At 37.6% G+C, this 14,047-nt stretch overlaps 1 protein-coding gene across 3 annotated transcripts in view; it reads left to right on the top strand.

The window, feature by feature from the left end:
- Positions 1-1,768: 1,768 nt before the first annotated feature.
- The window catches only part of rad18 (RAD18 E3 ubiquitin protein ligase), a 28,467-nt gene continuing 16,188 nt past the window's right edge, over positions 1,769-14,047 (top strand). For all 3 annotated transcript variants that reach the window (XR_008829683.1, XR_008829682.1, XM_056396747.1), the window contains exons 1-9: positions 1,769-1,915; positions 2,903-2,981; positions 3,893-3,954; positions 4,126-4,196; positions 8,933-9,363; positions 9,935-10,034; positions 10,767-10,954; positions 11,413-11,483; positions 11,893-11,953. Coding sequence is in view for 1 of the 3 variants with exons in the window: in XM_056396747.1 (XP_056252722.1) it covers positions 1,865-1,915; positions 2,903-2,981; positions 3,893-3,954; positions 4,126-4,196; positions 8,933-9,363; positions 9,935-10,034; positions 10,767-10,954; positions 11,413-11,483; positions 11,893-11,953 (1,114 nt within the window). In the remaining 2 variants the exon portion in view is untranslated. The remainder of the gene's footprint in view (positions 1,916-2,902; positions 2,982-3,892; positions 3,955-4,125; positions 4,197-8,932; positions 9,364-9,934; positions 10,035-10,766; positions 10,955-11,412; positions 11,484-11,892; positions 11,954-14,047) is intronic.

Below are 14,047 nucleotides of genomic sequence, written 5' to 3'. Positions count from 1 at the left end.
TCAGAGAGTCCTCTGTCTTCAGGAAGATGAAGCCCAAAACCTGCCTTCTCTTCACCTAAACCCATCAAAAGCACGGATCATTTTCATCCTATGAAGCACATCAAAACCTGAACTTTCTTACTTTAGTCAGATGGTGAACCTGGGTGATGGTGAACCTAGGTGGAAGTAAGCTGACTTCAAAATGCACACAAGTGTAGAAGCCTCTGGGAAAAGGTATAAAAACAACATTTTTTTTGAAAGGAAATGCTGAATCTAATTTTTGTATATGTCATCAACAATATGTGTGTTGATGTGAAGTGATGTTGTTTTAAATGAAATTTTAATGATGATTGTGATCATTACCTCATAATAATTATTTTCTCTCAAGATTTTAAATAATTTGTCTTTTAGTATCAATTTTAGTTTATTCTTAACATGTTACTTCCAATCTATTCAGCATTTCAGTCAATTTCACTCAAACAAATTACTTTTTCCACTATCTATGTTTACATTTGTTATTTGTTGTCAGATTGTTGCTTCAATTTCTTTTAACATCAACTTATCTAGGTTAACAGTGTAATGTATATGCTCACTGTCTGTGAGGCACCACAAAGGCCTGCTAAGCATTTTCCAGTTCCAGGAGAAGATGTTATGATTACTCTACAATGCCTTAAATGTGGAGAAATTGCATGGTAAGACTTTCCCATTAGTAACTATGAGAACCTGAAAACAACTGTCAAAGCCGGTATAATCATATTTTTTCCAATGGTAAGCTTGGAACTGGTTATACCATATTTTTTATGCTGCCATCCAGGATCACTTCTGTCCTTATCAACCGAAATGAAGAGTAGCAGGGCTGTCGCAGTACAAGCACCACAAGTAAATCAGCTGTTATGGAATACCCATTTTCCACACTCAGTTTTCCTGGTTGGACTCAAGATTAGATTTAACAGAGTTTAAATTTTGAGGGGCTGGCTTGATTAGTCAAAGGAAGGGATATAAACATCTGGAAAAGTCTTGTCTTAAGCTATCCTTCCTTCATTCCGCCTATTCTTCCAGGCATATCAAAAGAAGTAATCTGTGTGCACAGTCCGTACGGCTTTTGGATCCTTCAGGTTAATACTTTGCTGAAGCTTGTCTCTGCTGTTTATCCTGAAATTCCTCACAGTCCTGCAAAATGAGCTACACATATCATGTTCATCCTATGAGTTTAACTAGATTACCTCTTATCATAAACTGTAAAACTATTAAAATTAAAAGGTAAAATACATTTAGAATAATTATTAAGATTATTATAATATAAAAACAGAATTAAAACAACAGCAAACGAATATAAATGGCTACCAAGCAGATATTAGAGAAAATGTATTAGTCTACACAGTGTGTATACTGACCTGTTCCGCCAGGTTGTTTACAACAATGTATGATTAGAGAAATGCTTTTGTTTTGCTATTTTGGAGCAATTTATTCAAATTCATTTGCAATAAAAACAAATCTATTTAGATTAGTTAAACTCAAGTAACTCTGTATTGTTTTTATACAGCCTATACGCATTCACGTATTTAATATGAAATATAATATAGAAAAGAAGTGTAACATGTTTCTAAATGTTGACATTAAAGTCAGTATTTTTTTTTCTTCTGATTTATATCTATTACAATATAATTCAAAGAAGGATTGCATGAGTGAGAGTCGTATCCGATTGCTACTGTGGACGCTTTGTTTACATCTGAGTGAACGAAACAAATCTGGACCTCTGACTTAGCGGAAGTTGTCAAATGACGTAAGAGGCGTCCTGCATCTCTTCGAGCGGGACTTTGGTCACAGACCACAGAAACAAAAAGTTCTGTGACTTCCTCAAATAGCTGCTTTTTGTTTATTAGACATGGCGCTCCAGATTGAAGCGGATTTACCACCTGGCCTTTCTGGTCTGAAAGTAAGTTCTAGATTAATTTGTAAATGTACCTGTCTTGCTAACATGCTGGCTACTAGCCCTTAGCTAAATGAAAACCACAACAGCCACATCAAGGGAAGCGCAGACGTTACCTAGCGAGCAACGTTACCTTTCCAAAGCAATCTAACGTTTGATAAACATACATTTAACTGTCATCCGTCCTTTCATATACATATGAATTATGTGCTAATAGTTGCTAATGTAACATCAGCTAAACTTATAGCCACAATGCCACAGGCACATTTGTGATCATTGAGTTTCTGACGAAGTGACCCAGTGATCAATGCACATAATGTCGAACTGGATCTCTGTCCGTTCAGAACATCAAACGTTATTTCAGCAGTCTTAATCGTATATGCTACTCTGCTAAGACAAACAATTACCCAAACATACATAGCTAGTGGTCATATCAGGTCATGCTAACTTAATGTGGGATGCTGTACAGTATGCATTATGATAGTGAACCAAGTGCAGGATGTTGTGAAACACACCATATAAACACATAAGGCACATGAGAAGAGACTTAACCTGGGTAGTGCTACTAACTATGACCCATGCAACCACTAGTAACCTTACAGACTATGGGGTACGGATGGGTTTTAACACATACTGTCCCTCTGTAGGAATGTATGTAAAATTGTTTACCAATTTCATTGCCTAGTCTCCTACAGGGAAATAACCAACTCTAGATTGAACAATTTGATTGGTCATATTTTGTTACACTACAAATAGAGAGAAATAAATAAAAAGGTTATTTAGATTTTAAAACATTTGAGTGAAATATCTGATTCATTCAACTTTTTAGGCTAGCTTATTTGACTGAAAAAGTTATTCACAGTCTGTGTTGTTAAATTTCATGCAACCTGCCACGTTTTCAATAGAGGATAAATTGTTGCCAGGCTACTTTATTTTCTTGGTTGGTAGAGTTGTTTTATGAATAGTCTATGCTCTCTGTTTTCTCATCTGCAGAATGTTGATGCCCTGCTTCGGTGTCCAATTTGCTTCGACTTCCTCAATATTTCAATGATGACAAAATGCTCTCACAACTGTAAGTAACAAGTAGCTTCCACAGCAGACCTGGTGCTAACTACTCTTACAATAAGTTTAACAAAGCCATGTATATATGAAGGCAAGACCACAGAGCGACTTGTGTAAGCAAGCAAAATGCAGCTGAGAATGTTTTGAAAAAATGCAGAACGTAGTTTTGAAATTCACTTCAAAGCAGCAAGAGTTGAACATTTATTTCTTTGGACCATGTACAGCTGGACCATGTGCAGCTTTCAACATAAATGTCACCACTTGATGCACGGCACCAGAATGTAGCTTCAAGCTGATTTGCATCAGCAGTCCCTTGGCAGGTCAGATTAGAAAAAAACATAGTTTTCTTTACTGAGTAAAGACAACATACAAAGCTATACTAAAATGAGCACACAACAAGTAGCATAGAACAAAATTACACACAGTAGTATAATATAAAGGAATGATAATGGATGCCTTTTCTAATGAGTAGAGTGTTTTTGCAATATGTGTGCGTTAGCTACTTGTACAAATATATGTACATGTGTATGTTAGCTTTGATGTCATTATCACCTTGAGAAAGACCCCCATAGAGTACTTCTGAATTCAAGGCCCTACTGTTTCTGCATTAATAACTTTGGGTTCCCTGCTTCAGTTGAAGTAAGTTAATCTTAGGTGGATGCATCTTTCTCTGACTCTGTTTGTGTCTTAAAGACTTTACATGCTTTTTGTGCTGAAATTTGCTCTGTGTTTTGTGCACTGAGATACTCAATTCAGCAGATATAATTGAGCCACACTGTGAACTAAATGAGATTTTTTTTTTTTTTTACATGTATTGTTCAATCCAGATGGATACTGACTAACAACTGTGATGAAAGAAAGGAAATTATCTAACCACTGCATAACAGATAAACTCAATTTTGTTTACATTTCATTTCACAGTTTGCTCTTTGTGCATCAGACAATTTCTTTGCTACAAGTTGCAGTGTCCAGTTTGCAATACAGTAAGTATGAACTTGACTTGAATGCATAAGTATACTCCCTAGCTGCATTTCCATAATCATTATGGTTATAACCTCAATAAGGATGGCACATTCACAGGCCATCCTCTGTAACTGTATTTATTTGATAAAGGATGCAAGTTTCCTTCATATCTCACTTCTTCTTTCCCTCAGCAAGCAACAGAACAAGATCTAAGAAACAACCGTTTATTGGATGACTTGGTCGTAAACTTTCAAGCTGCAAGGTAAACGTACATCACATTGTAGACGATTACCAGTAAACTGTCATGTCTGAAAAATATCAGGGCTTTCTCTGCCAATCGACCCAAGTGCACACTGCAGTAGCGGATTAAATGATAGAAAAATGTAAATGTAAGCAATTGCATTGCATAATTCAGCACATATATTGAATAAAATTCCGTTTAGGCATCGGTTTTGATGTGAAGCTATTGCAATCAGTGCAAGGAATTAAAATGTTCAATGAATATAAAACAGTCAAAAGCGCATGGTATAAAGAGCCTAGTGCGAGTGCATTTAGGGCGTGTCCATATCCACTTTTTCTAATTTAATGGCAAAAAAACAGTCACTGTGGCAGAAACATGGTTCAAATGGGGTGTACTTAGTCTCTTGATTATTCAGGGGAGTGTTTTGAGCCTCATCTATATCAAAAAGACGTCCATGACACACGGCAATGTTATGCAGCACACAATATGCCACAAATAATGTTTTGACCTTCTGAGGGTTGTATTGTAATGTATTACCTCACTTATCCAAACATTTGAAGTTCCTTTTCATTTGCAACAGGCAGAGTGTATATGCGTTGTGCACCCGCCTATGTAGGCGCATATTTCTATCTTAATAATGCGCCCTTAAAATGACTGTGAAATAATGAGTGTAATACTGTCAATCGCGCAATTGCGTGCCACTGCCTCAAGATAGCAATGCTCCAACAATGCCCCTGACCACACCTCAATTTTAACACCAACACACCCGTGGATGCTCAGATGGGTGCGAGTGTATTCGCTATTTAAACAATGTGTGCAGTGGAAGGGAAAATGACAACTGCTTGGTCTGGAACTAGCAAAGACATTTGCATTTCACGTTATACTAGGTGTACGATAGGGTCCACTGAGTTAACTGGTTTGTTGGTTCTTATTGAGGAATGGCTCTTTATTGTCATGTACTATCAAGTATTTCCTGACCTTTTTCAAACCAGCTCAATCCGAGAACAAGGATCTAAGCAATTTCTTTTGACACATCCATCTACAGCATACAGTGTTTGTTATTTTTAGCGTGATAACGTCTAACTCTTTTGCCTTCAGAGGGAGACTAAAAGAATAGTGAAAATGGCCGATCAGGAAATGAGACACAATCCACGTAAAACCCCTTTACCATGAACACAGGCGCACTCCCTGAGCACCTGTCCAATTTGTAACATCATGTTTCTAAGAACTGAAGAGAATAACGACTACTGTTGTGATTTTAGGGGATCCCATTGTTATTGACAATTTCAGTTTACTTCAACTTACCAGCCTTGAAGAAACACTCTAATTGCCCTCCGGTAATCTGCATCTGATTTAAGGATTTTCTGTAAATGAAATGGGGATTTTGTTTTCATGAGCTGAGGTCATTCAAGATTCTCCTTGTCTTGCACGTATGTGAATGTGAAGTAGCTTTAGGGCTGATATTTTTTCATTACAGCAGGATGTAGACAGCAGTGTCCTGAGCTGGTCTTAAGGAAATTTCCTTATACCTCAAATTTGAATTTTTTTCCCCAGTGACACTTCACATCCCAGTAAAGGAAAAAACATTTACTCAAAATTGATTATCCTGTTATGAGTAGCACTGGCTGCATGTGGCAGTTAGCCATATGCTTGCAGTCACTGATTGTCTTATGCAGCCTGGGGTCATAATTGTTTTATAAAGCGATATAAACTTAAATTTACACTATAAAACGGTAGTAGCTCGTGCCAATCCCTGTGATTACGCATCGTTTAGAGTCATAAAATAAGATGAAGATAAGGTGAGATTCACTTTATTAATTCCACAAGGGGGAATTTGCGTTGTTACAGCAGCATCAGTATATAGATGAGGATTTTTACATCACTCTATATACCTGGCAGTCTTTGTTTGTTTTTTCTTAATGAAGAAAAACTCCAATATACAATGACGGCAGATCAAGCTTCTCCTTAGGGATGTATATTTTGCTCATGTTTTAAGGTGCGTTATTGCATTTTCCCAAGACAGACAGATGAAATTAAACCTGCTAGATGAACTCTGGCTCATTTTCTGTTTATCAGTGGGAATTATGCCTTCAAAATAAATGATAAATGATGATGATAATAATAAAAAAAAAAAAAGTAAGATCATCTGAATTGTTTCTTCAATGTCTGGGCTGATGTCGATATAATATCTGAGTGCTGTTATCAGTCAGTGAGCCATGATGTTTCTCTCTTCCATCAATCACTTCAAAGTTATCTACACTCTGAAAGCTCTTCCCTCAAACTGTAGACCCTCTGATGATTTTCATCACTGGTGTGAATGGGTGGCTTGCAAAGCTGCTCTTTCCTCTGTCTTTCAATTTCCTGTTGTCTAGCATTGAGCGTCTGAAAAATGGGATTCATAAAGTGTTGTTGTTATGTAGCAACACACTTGTCTCAAACAATTTAGTTCCTTTTCTGTGGAATAAATGTATTACATTTAAAGACTGCCTCTGTTATAGACTTTATAGCAGGTGTTTGGAGATTACCTCCTTCTTTGGGCTACCTCTATTTCTCACTGCTACCTACCTACACAGTAGGTAGCTGTTGGCTGATGGCAGTTATTTACTACTGTTGAATAAGAGGCCTATGTCTCTAGCATACCATTAGCCGTTATCGCAGTGACCAGCTACCTCGTAGTCTCTTGTCTCACTCAGTAAACACATTTACTTAAGTAGACGTGGTGCTTGCACATTGAGACATTACATACACTGATATTAAATTCATTCATTCACAGTGCCCTTTTCTCTTGTGTTGCTTTTGTAATGGACCAGTGTCTTTATACCTCTTAACAACTGTAGTCAGTGTCTGTTTTGTATGTCACAGAGGGTGTTCAAAGAAACGTGTGTCAACAAAGATCACTGACGTCCAGCATCATAGTAGCTATATAGTAGCAGTCCGTCCACTTAGCACTCAGTTCTAATTATAAAAGGTTATTCTTCACATTGTCGAGAGAATCAATTTTACAATGCAATTTAAATTCAATTAGTGTGTGTTATTTAAGTAAATGGTATTGACTCATTTTGGTTCTTTTGTTTACTGCAAGATAGATTTCAAACTAAATGCCTAAATTGCTGGGTCTATTCCTTCATGTAGTATCCCACTTAAATAGTCAATGTCAATGTATTTCTGAGAATCTGACTTTTATTTTTTGTAACTCATTGATATGAGTCTTGATATGATTCTTCTTGTGTCGTGCCACATTTAGTGTTATTTGGTAATGTTTAAAACATTGTTTTGCAATCAATGCAAACACTTGAAATCTATTTCATTCTTGACTCCCAGAAAGACCTGGTCCATTAATTATGAATGGCTTGAGTCTCCCTCCTGCCGCTGAATAATGAATTGTGGATACAATCAGATTGAACTGTAATGTGTGTATAGGTGAGCCCCAGCTCATTCTTTTCCACCTAAAATGCGTCCAAGCCTTACTGGAACGCACCTTGAATTTTATTTTTGTGAAATGGAGCTATAGAATTTGTTTTATATTACGGCCCTGTGCTGGAATAAGTCAGTCACAATGGAATGGGCACACAGTTCCTGTCTTTTCCTTGAAATTGTTAAATGTTTCTATTGATATTTCAATTAACTGCCCAGTCTTTATGGACCGAGCAGATAATGATGAGCATTATTCAAAGAGGTGCTTCTTCTTGTAGCTTGACAAAAAGGCACTTAAAATGTAATTACTTTGGTGATTTCAAGAGTCCTTTATGTCAGAGCTTTTGTCACCTGTAGCAAAGTTATAGAACTGCTTGGTCACAATGTTACTACAGTGTAAAATGTGTTACTCATTTTAAACACAAAGTATACCTGACAAGTACTACACCTCTAAATTTAGAGCCTGATTTGTGTCTCTGGCTGGTGTCATCTCTATGGCAACAGCCAGTAAACTACTTGCATATCATATTTAGAACCATTCGGCTTACTAAAGTGATGGAAAAATGAGATTGCTCAAATGAGGCAGAAAACGTTTCAACTAATGGCTATAACGCAAGTGTTGAGTAACACTGCAGTTAAGCAACAGCGCGATAAACAATTAGATCCAAATTTACAGAAGGGACAATATTAAATAAGTAAATGAAGCCAGAAACTTTCCACTTTGCAACTTGTTGTGATTGAGATACTTTTCCGTACATTTTTGCAGTTTTATAGACGTATGGTAGGGGGAGAGTATATTTCTTTGTGGGGCAGGGAGGAGGTATGTGTGCATATGTGCATGTGTGCGTCTGTGCATCTGCATGAATTTGCTCTAATGGGGACAGTAAGCACAAATAAGTTTTAAATATGGAAAGCGGAACATCACACACCTCATTGGTTCCATTTTATTACCAAGTAATGGCCCTGCAGCAATTTGTTTGCCTTCCACATTTCCAAGACTGTAGCCAAAGAGTCATAATTGAGCAGGTGCAGTTTAACGTCAATGGGTCACATTACTGTCAACAGTATTTATTGCCACACAGCGCTTTTCTCTTTTCAATGGGCTTAATGTTTTTTAAGAGGACATTAAGTCCTTTACCCTACATAATATACTTTATGTAATTATACTTGACGTGTTGTTGATCAGTGTTTTTAGGTAGATAATTTGTGAGAGAAACAGAACATGCTATTGTATGTATCAAAATGCATTCAAACTTTTAAAAGGGGCATGGCTGTGTACATGTCTAAATCATATGCTTCACACATTTTCATCCACATGCACTTTGCTGTTCTTCTTTTTCCAGGCAGCAGTTGTCAAAAGCAAATTTTGACTCTCCTCCAATATCGCCCAAGACCCCAGCTTCAGCTGTCAAATGTAAAACTCCCAGAGCGAGGCCCCAGAAGTGTAACAGCTCCGTTCTGAGCAACTTTTTCCAAAAGAAGTCCAAAACACCTCCAGCTAAAGAAACCCAACGAGATGGTTCTGTCTCTCAGTGGGTCCAGCGGGGAAAAATACAGACTGCACACACTCACCGTGCAAATGATGCTGACCTACATTCAGCAACTGCTCGTCTTCCAGTGACCGTGAAGGAAGAGCCGATGGATGTGGAGGAGGCATCTGTCCAGGGTTTGATGACTGTCAAACAGGAGGACACATCCTCGCACAGTTTCAGCACCGGGGTTGAGATGGCACATTCCTCTTCACCATCGATAGACGTGAAGCCCGTAATCAAAGGTGAAGCTTTTACTACCTGTATGTTAGGAACGCTTCATCACCCAGTATGACTCACTCACAAAATCACTCCCGATGACACTCACAGAGGTGTGACCTGCGTTATTAAAAAATAAATTAAAAAATCAATTTACACAATCTTTAATTTAGTTTGGTTTGTGAAATCCATTACACTGATCGACAGACCACCTCTGCCTCTGTGTCAAAGATGTGTGTGGTGATGAGTTTTGAAAACTTGTGTTATTCATTCAAGGACAGTCTTGACATATGGGATTTTAGGTGGTTTCCTTTTCAAAGCAAGTATTAAGTCTATGGGATTTTTCAACTTTTTCAAAATGAATGGTGTACTTTTGAAAGTCATACGTGTTAAGATTTCTAGTTAATGTTATAAAAGGGTTGTGTTGCTGATTTTAGATATTTGGTACCTTGTTAAGGATCAGCTCTTCATTTCTTTAATTAGAATAATTAATGAAGACATTCTAGTGTTATAACAAATGTTTTTCCCATGTGATTGGTATATATTTATCTTTTTAATAAGCTGCTGATAATGTCCTGTTGTGTAATTTCTTTGCAGTGGAGTGCCCCGTGTGTTCTGTCAGTGTGTCACAGCAGTTTATCAACAAGCATCTGGACACATGTCTTAGCAGTGGAGAGAAGAAAGAAAGCTTGAGGAGGTAAAATACCCATTTAACTGCTCACTTAAATGATGACTCCCAACTGTTGTTTGCTCAACCTGTTATGCTCTATAGGGATATGAATAAAACTAAAATGTAAAAAGGACACGTTGAGGTTTTTAGGAGCGATTTATGTGTTGGCGCAATTTTTTGGGATAATAACTGCTTGGCACTGACTGTATGCGGTGTGTTTCGAACATGCTTAAAAAATAATTTACGATGTGTCTATCCAGGGATTGTGTGAGTGTTTGGAAATTAATCCTAATTCTGGAGTTGACTTTGATGTCATAAAGATAAATTGCAGAGGTTTTAATACTCAGGTCTGGCGCAGCCAGCCTACATGAATAGGATTCTTCTTGCTATCAATCTTAATTCCTTACACTAATTCCTTTATGAAAGAGAAAATGTACAATACAGCTGAAAAACACATTTGACTGGCTCGTGTGATATAACAGGACCATGGATCATAAGACCAGACTGAAAAATGGCAAAAAATGGCAAATCCCATCTGTTAATATAATTTTGTCATGAGCTCAGCTGATGTGACCAACGTGTGATATGTTTGAGGTGGCATTTACATCACTCTTTTCTGCTTATGGTGTCCAAGAAATCTGAGACAGAACAGTCAGTCACAGAAGTTTATTACAGCTGAGCACATTCATGCCTCCATCAGGCATAACCAAGCAATATGTGGTGATTACTAAAATAAACTATTCAGGCTGTCTGTTGCAGCTCCCTTGGCAGGACGAGGCATCCAATGACCAAACTGGTGTACAACCTACTTTCCATGCATGAGTTGAAGAGGAGGCTGAAGGAATGCCACCTCTCAATGCAGGGCTCTCGAGACCAGCTGATCAAAAGACACCAGCAGTTTGTCCACATATACAACGCCCAGTGTGATTCCCTAAACCCACAATCAGGTATACCATGAAGGTGATACTGTAGTTAACTGTGTGATGTTTATAGTCATGAGCGAGTAGGATGACTAATGAAATATGCGCCGTTGGTTTTTATATTAATGAGCTGTATGCATCATTGAAGTTAATGAAACAAATTTGATTTTAAAACTCCACAAAGGTGCTGCTATAGCACAGTTATCTAGTGTATGTAAAAACTGTGGAAATGTCCTCAGCTAAATCTGAGGACAAATGTGTTCAAATCCATAGCACATGAATTTATACAGCACAGTAAGATGTGTGGACAGTCACTTTCGATCATACAGGTTGTATTTTTTCCTTTTACTGACGTCTCCAGGAATGCCTCCGTTTTGAACAGTGACAGTGGGTCAAAACCTCTCGTCTTTGATGGCTCAATTCATATAACAGGCAATCTTTGTGATCTCAAGAGTAATAAAGATTTTTCTTTCCTCTGTCAACAGCTGAAGATATTGCCAAACAGGTGGAGGCCAACGAGAAGATCAGGAACCAACTGCAGGGGAAAGCCAAACCTGTACGTACTAACTGCTTTAAATGATATCCTGAATTGTGTTATTACTTTTCTTCTTAAATGAACCCTGGGGAGTTTGTACCACTAGTGGAACTGGGTCCTCCCTGTGTGAAATGTTGGATGTAGGGAAAAATATGAAATGCATTCAGTGTGTTTTTTAGGCCTTAAGAATAGATAAAGTGCATTCTGCTGAGAAACACTGAATTTAAAAAATGTTTATAATGAAAATTTTCATAGGCTACATTTTTTTAAGAACTTTGCGATCGCAGTAGTAGGGCAGTTCTAAATAGTTGGCTTAAACCAAGCTGACATGGAGCAATTGCACAGCATATGTTTTAGTAATACAGTATTGTCAGGTGGATTTTCATTGATGGTTAATGTATATTTTCTTGTCCATTCAAACCTATTGCAGGCCATGGTTTTCACAAAGAATCAGACTGAGAAGGAAATTGATGAGGTGCATTCAAATTATAGTAAGTGATTTTTCCTTTCCCCAACTAGAAGGATCAGTCAGAGAGCACAGACCTCTGCTAAAGCTAATTAAAAAATAATTAGAATTCATAGTAAATGATTCGGATCTGTCCCAAAGTTTAATTGGTTCTTCCCTGGTCCACCCCCCATCTCTTCACCAAATTCAGTGCAAATGGGTTCAGTATTTTTTGCGTAATCCTGGTGACAAACGAACTAACTAACAAACGGCTTTCATTCAGCTTAAATCCAGAAGGTTATTTATTAGAAGAAAAGGACACATTGCATGATAGTTGACTTTGTTTGAAGTTCTGAAATCTTTTACATAAAATATATTTACGTCATCACTGAGGAAAAAAAGATGGTACTATGACCCTCTGGACTGAATAACAAAACTGTGTCCAAAACTGTGGTTTATTTACAAGATGTGTGAATTCTGTCTTGTGTAGAAAACCCAAAATGTACGAGTTGCATGAAAACACACCAGACAAAAAGAAACCCTAATGTGTTTACCTCAGAGAGATGGAACACTTCTCTCAAAAACATGAGTATTTTTTTTTTTTACTCAAGTGGAATGGACCAATTTTGTGTCCAATGAAATGCTTTGTAATGATGCTTTCTCCTTGTTGTCACCATGTATTTCACAGCACTTATAAACTAATATTGCAAACTACACTTTTTTTTTCTTTTTCATTCTACTGGAGTGGTACACAGGAGGGAGGCTCCTCTATCGTGCAGCCGTGTCGCCACTTTCTAAGACAAGGCAGGTCAACATAAGCAGGCAATGCTTATGTTGACCTGCCTTGACTTGTCTTCATTAGGGAAAATAAGTAAGCTTTTCATGTTCGTTACACGGTATATTTCATTATGTAAGACATTCTCTCTGAACTAGCTTTAAAGAGGAATATTTCATACAGAACCATAATTAAGACTAAAAAGTCTTTATTAAAGTAATCAGATCAACAGTATACAGTCATGCTTTTTACCATCTACTGCACTAACTTCATCTACCTATTGCAACTTTTTTGAAACTACATAATTAGTGCCACGGGTGCTCAGCTCCGAGGCACTCCTCTACAGCTAGAATAGCATCTATTAATATTCTGTTTCGGGTTTATTATTCTTCCGCCAAATTTTGGCGCGTAACTCGTCCCGCAGCCTTTAGAAAACCCCGGTAATATATACATCAAAACGTGCGTCTTGATCCCGAAAGGGGTGCTATGACTTTTGGTGTTAAAATTCCAATTTTTCCCAAAGTTATTCCCAAAAAACTGGGAATAAATAATGCATTAGGAATGCATTGCAATTTTCTTGAGAAACCCACCTTTTTTCTACAAAATTGCACCTTTTTTCTGAGTCACCCAGCTCTCTCATACCTGCACGTAGAAATGTGATTCAAACTATAAAACGGAGGAAAACTTCTGCTCTCTCAAAAAGACAGGAACTGTTTTTACATAACATGTAAACTTTTCAAACTGTGAGCACTCAAAGGAGGAGTGCAAATCACTTTTTCTTCAAAGTTAGAGTGAAAGCGTCAGTTGGCTAGAGTGCGTGAAGCAGTAAAAAATAACCTTTATTTTTATTTTTAACTCGAGCTCGCGGCCAAACCGTAAAAAGGAGACAAATAATTCTTTCTGAAAATGTAGACATAGTTGTTGGGATTCATAAAATGTAACTTTGACAGGCAGGGTCTGCACAAAATTTAAACGGGTGTGCCGAGTCCGGCAGCAATACCTGTCTCACTCTCATTGACACCTAATGTAATCGTCTTTTTTTTTCAAAAGAATCTCACTCTGTCTTCGCACTGAGCTTACGCACTCATTTTAAGGAATATCTGAATAAAATAGAGACTGTAGAAACTTCTGGCTTCAGTGTCTGGCACGGTCTTCTCGGTTTATGAAAAGAAGTAACGGTTTTCTCATAATTTGCAGTTGTTTGAAGCCATGTAGAAGCCAAATTCTGGGCAGATTTTCACATTGCCATGGCAACGGCAGCTCCTGACCTGTGCGTGCGTGCGTGCGCCTAGCAACCAGATAACCAACTCTCCAAGCTCCGCTATCTTTACATTAGCCGCATGTTAGGTCTTAAATTACATTTAG

Source organism: Seriola aureovittata, chromosome 2, assembly GCF_021018895.1.
Source record: "Seriola aureovittata isolate HTS-2021-v1 ecotype China chromosome 2, ASM2101889v1, whole genome shotgun sequence".
NCBI lineage: Eukaryota > Metazoa > Chordata > Actinopteri > Carangiformes > Carangidae > Seriola > Seriola aureovittata.
This window is presented reverse-complemented; position numbering and strand designations above follow the sequence as displayed.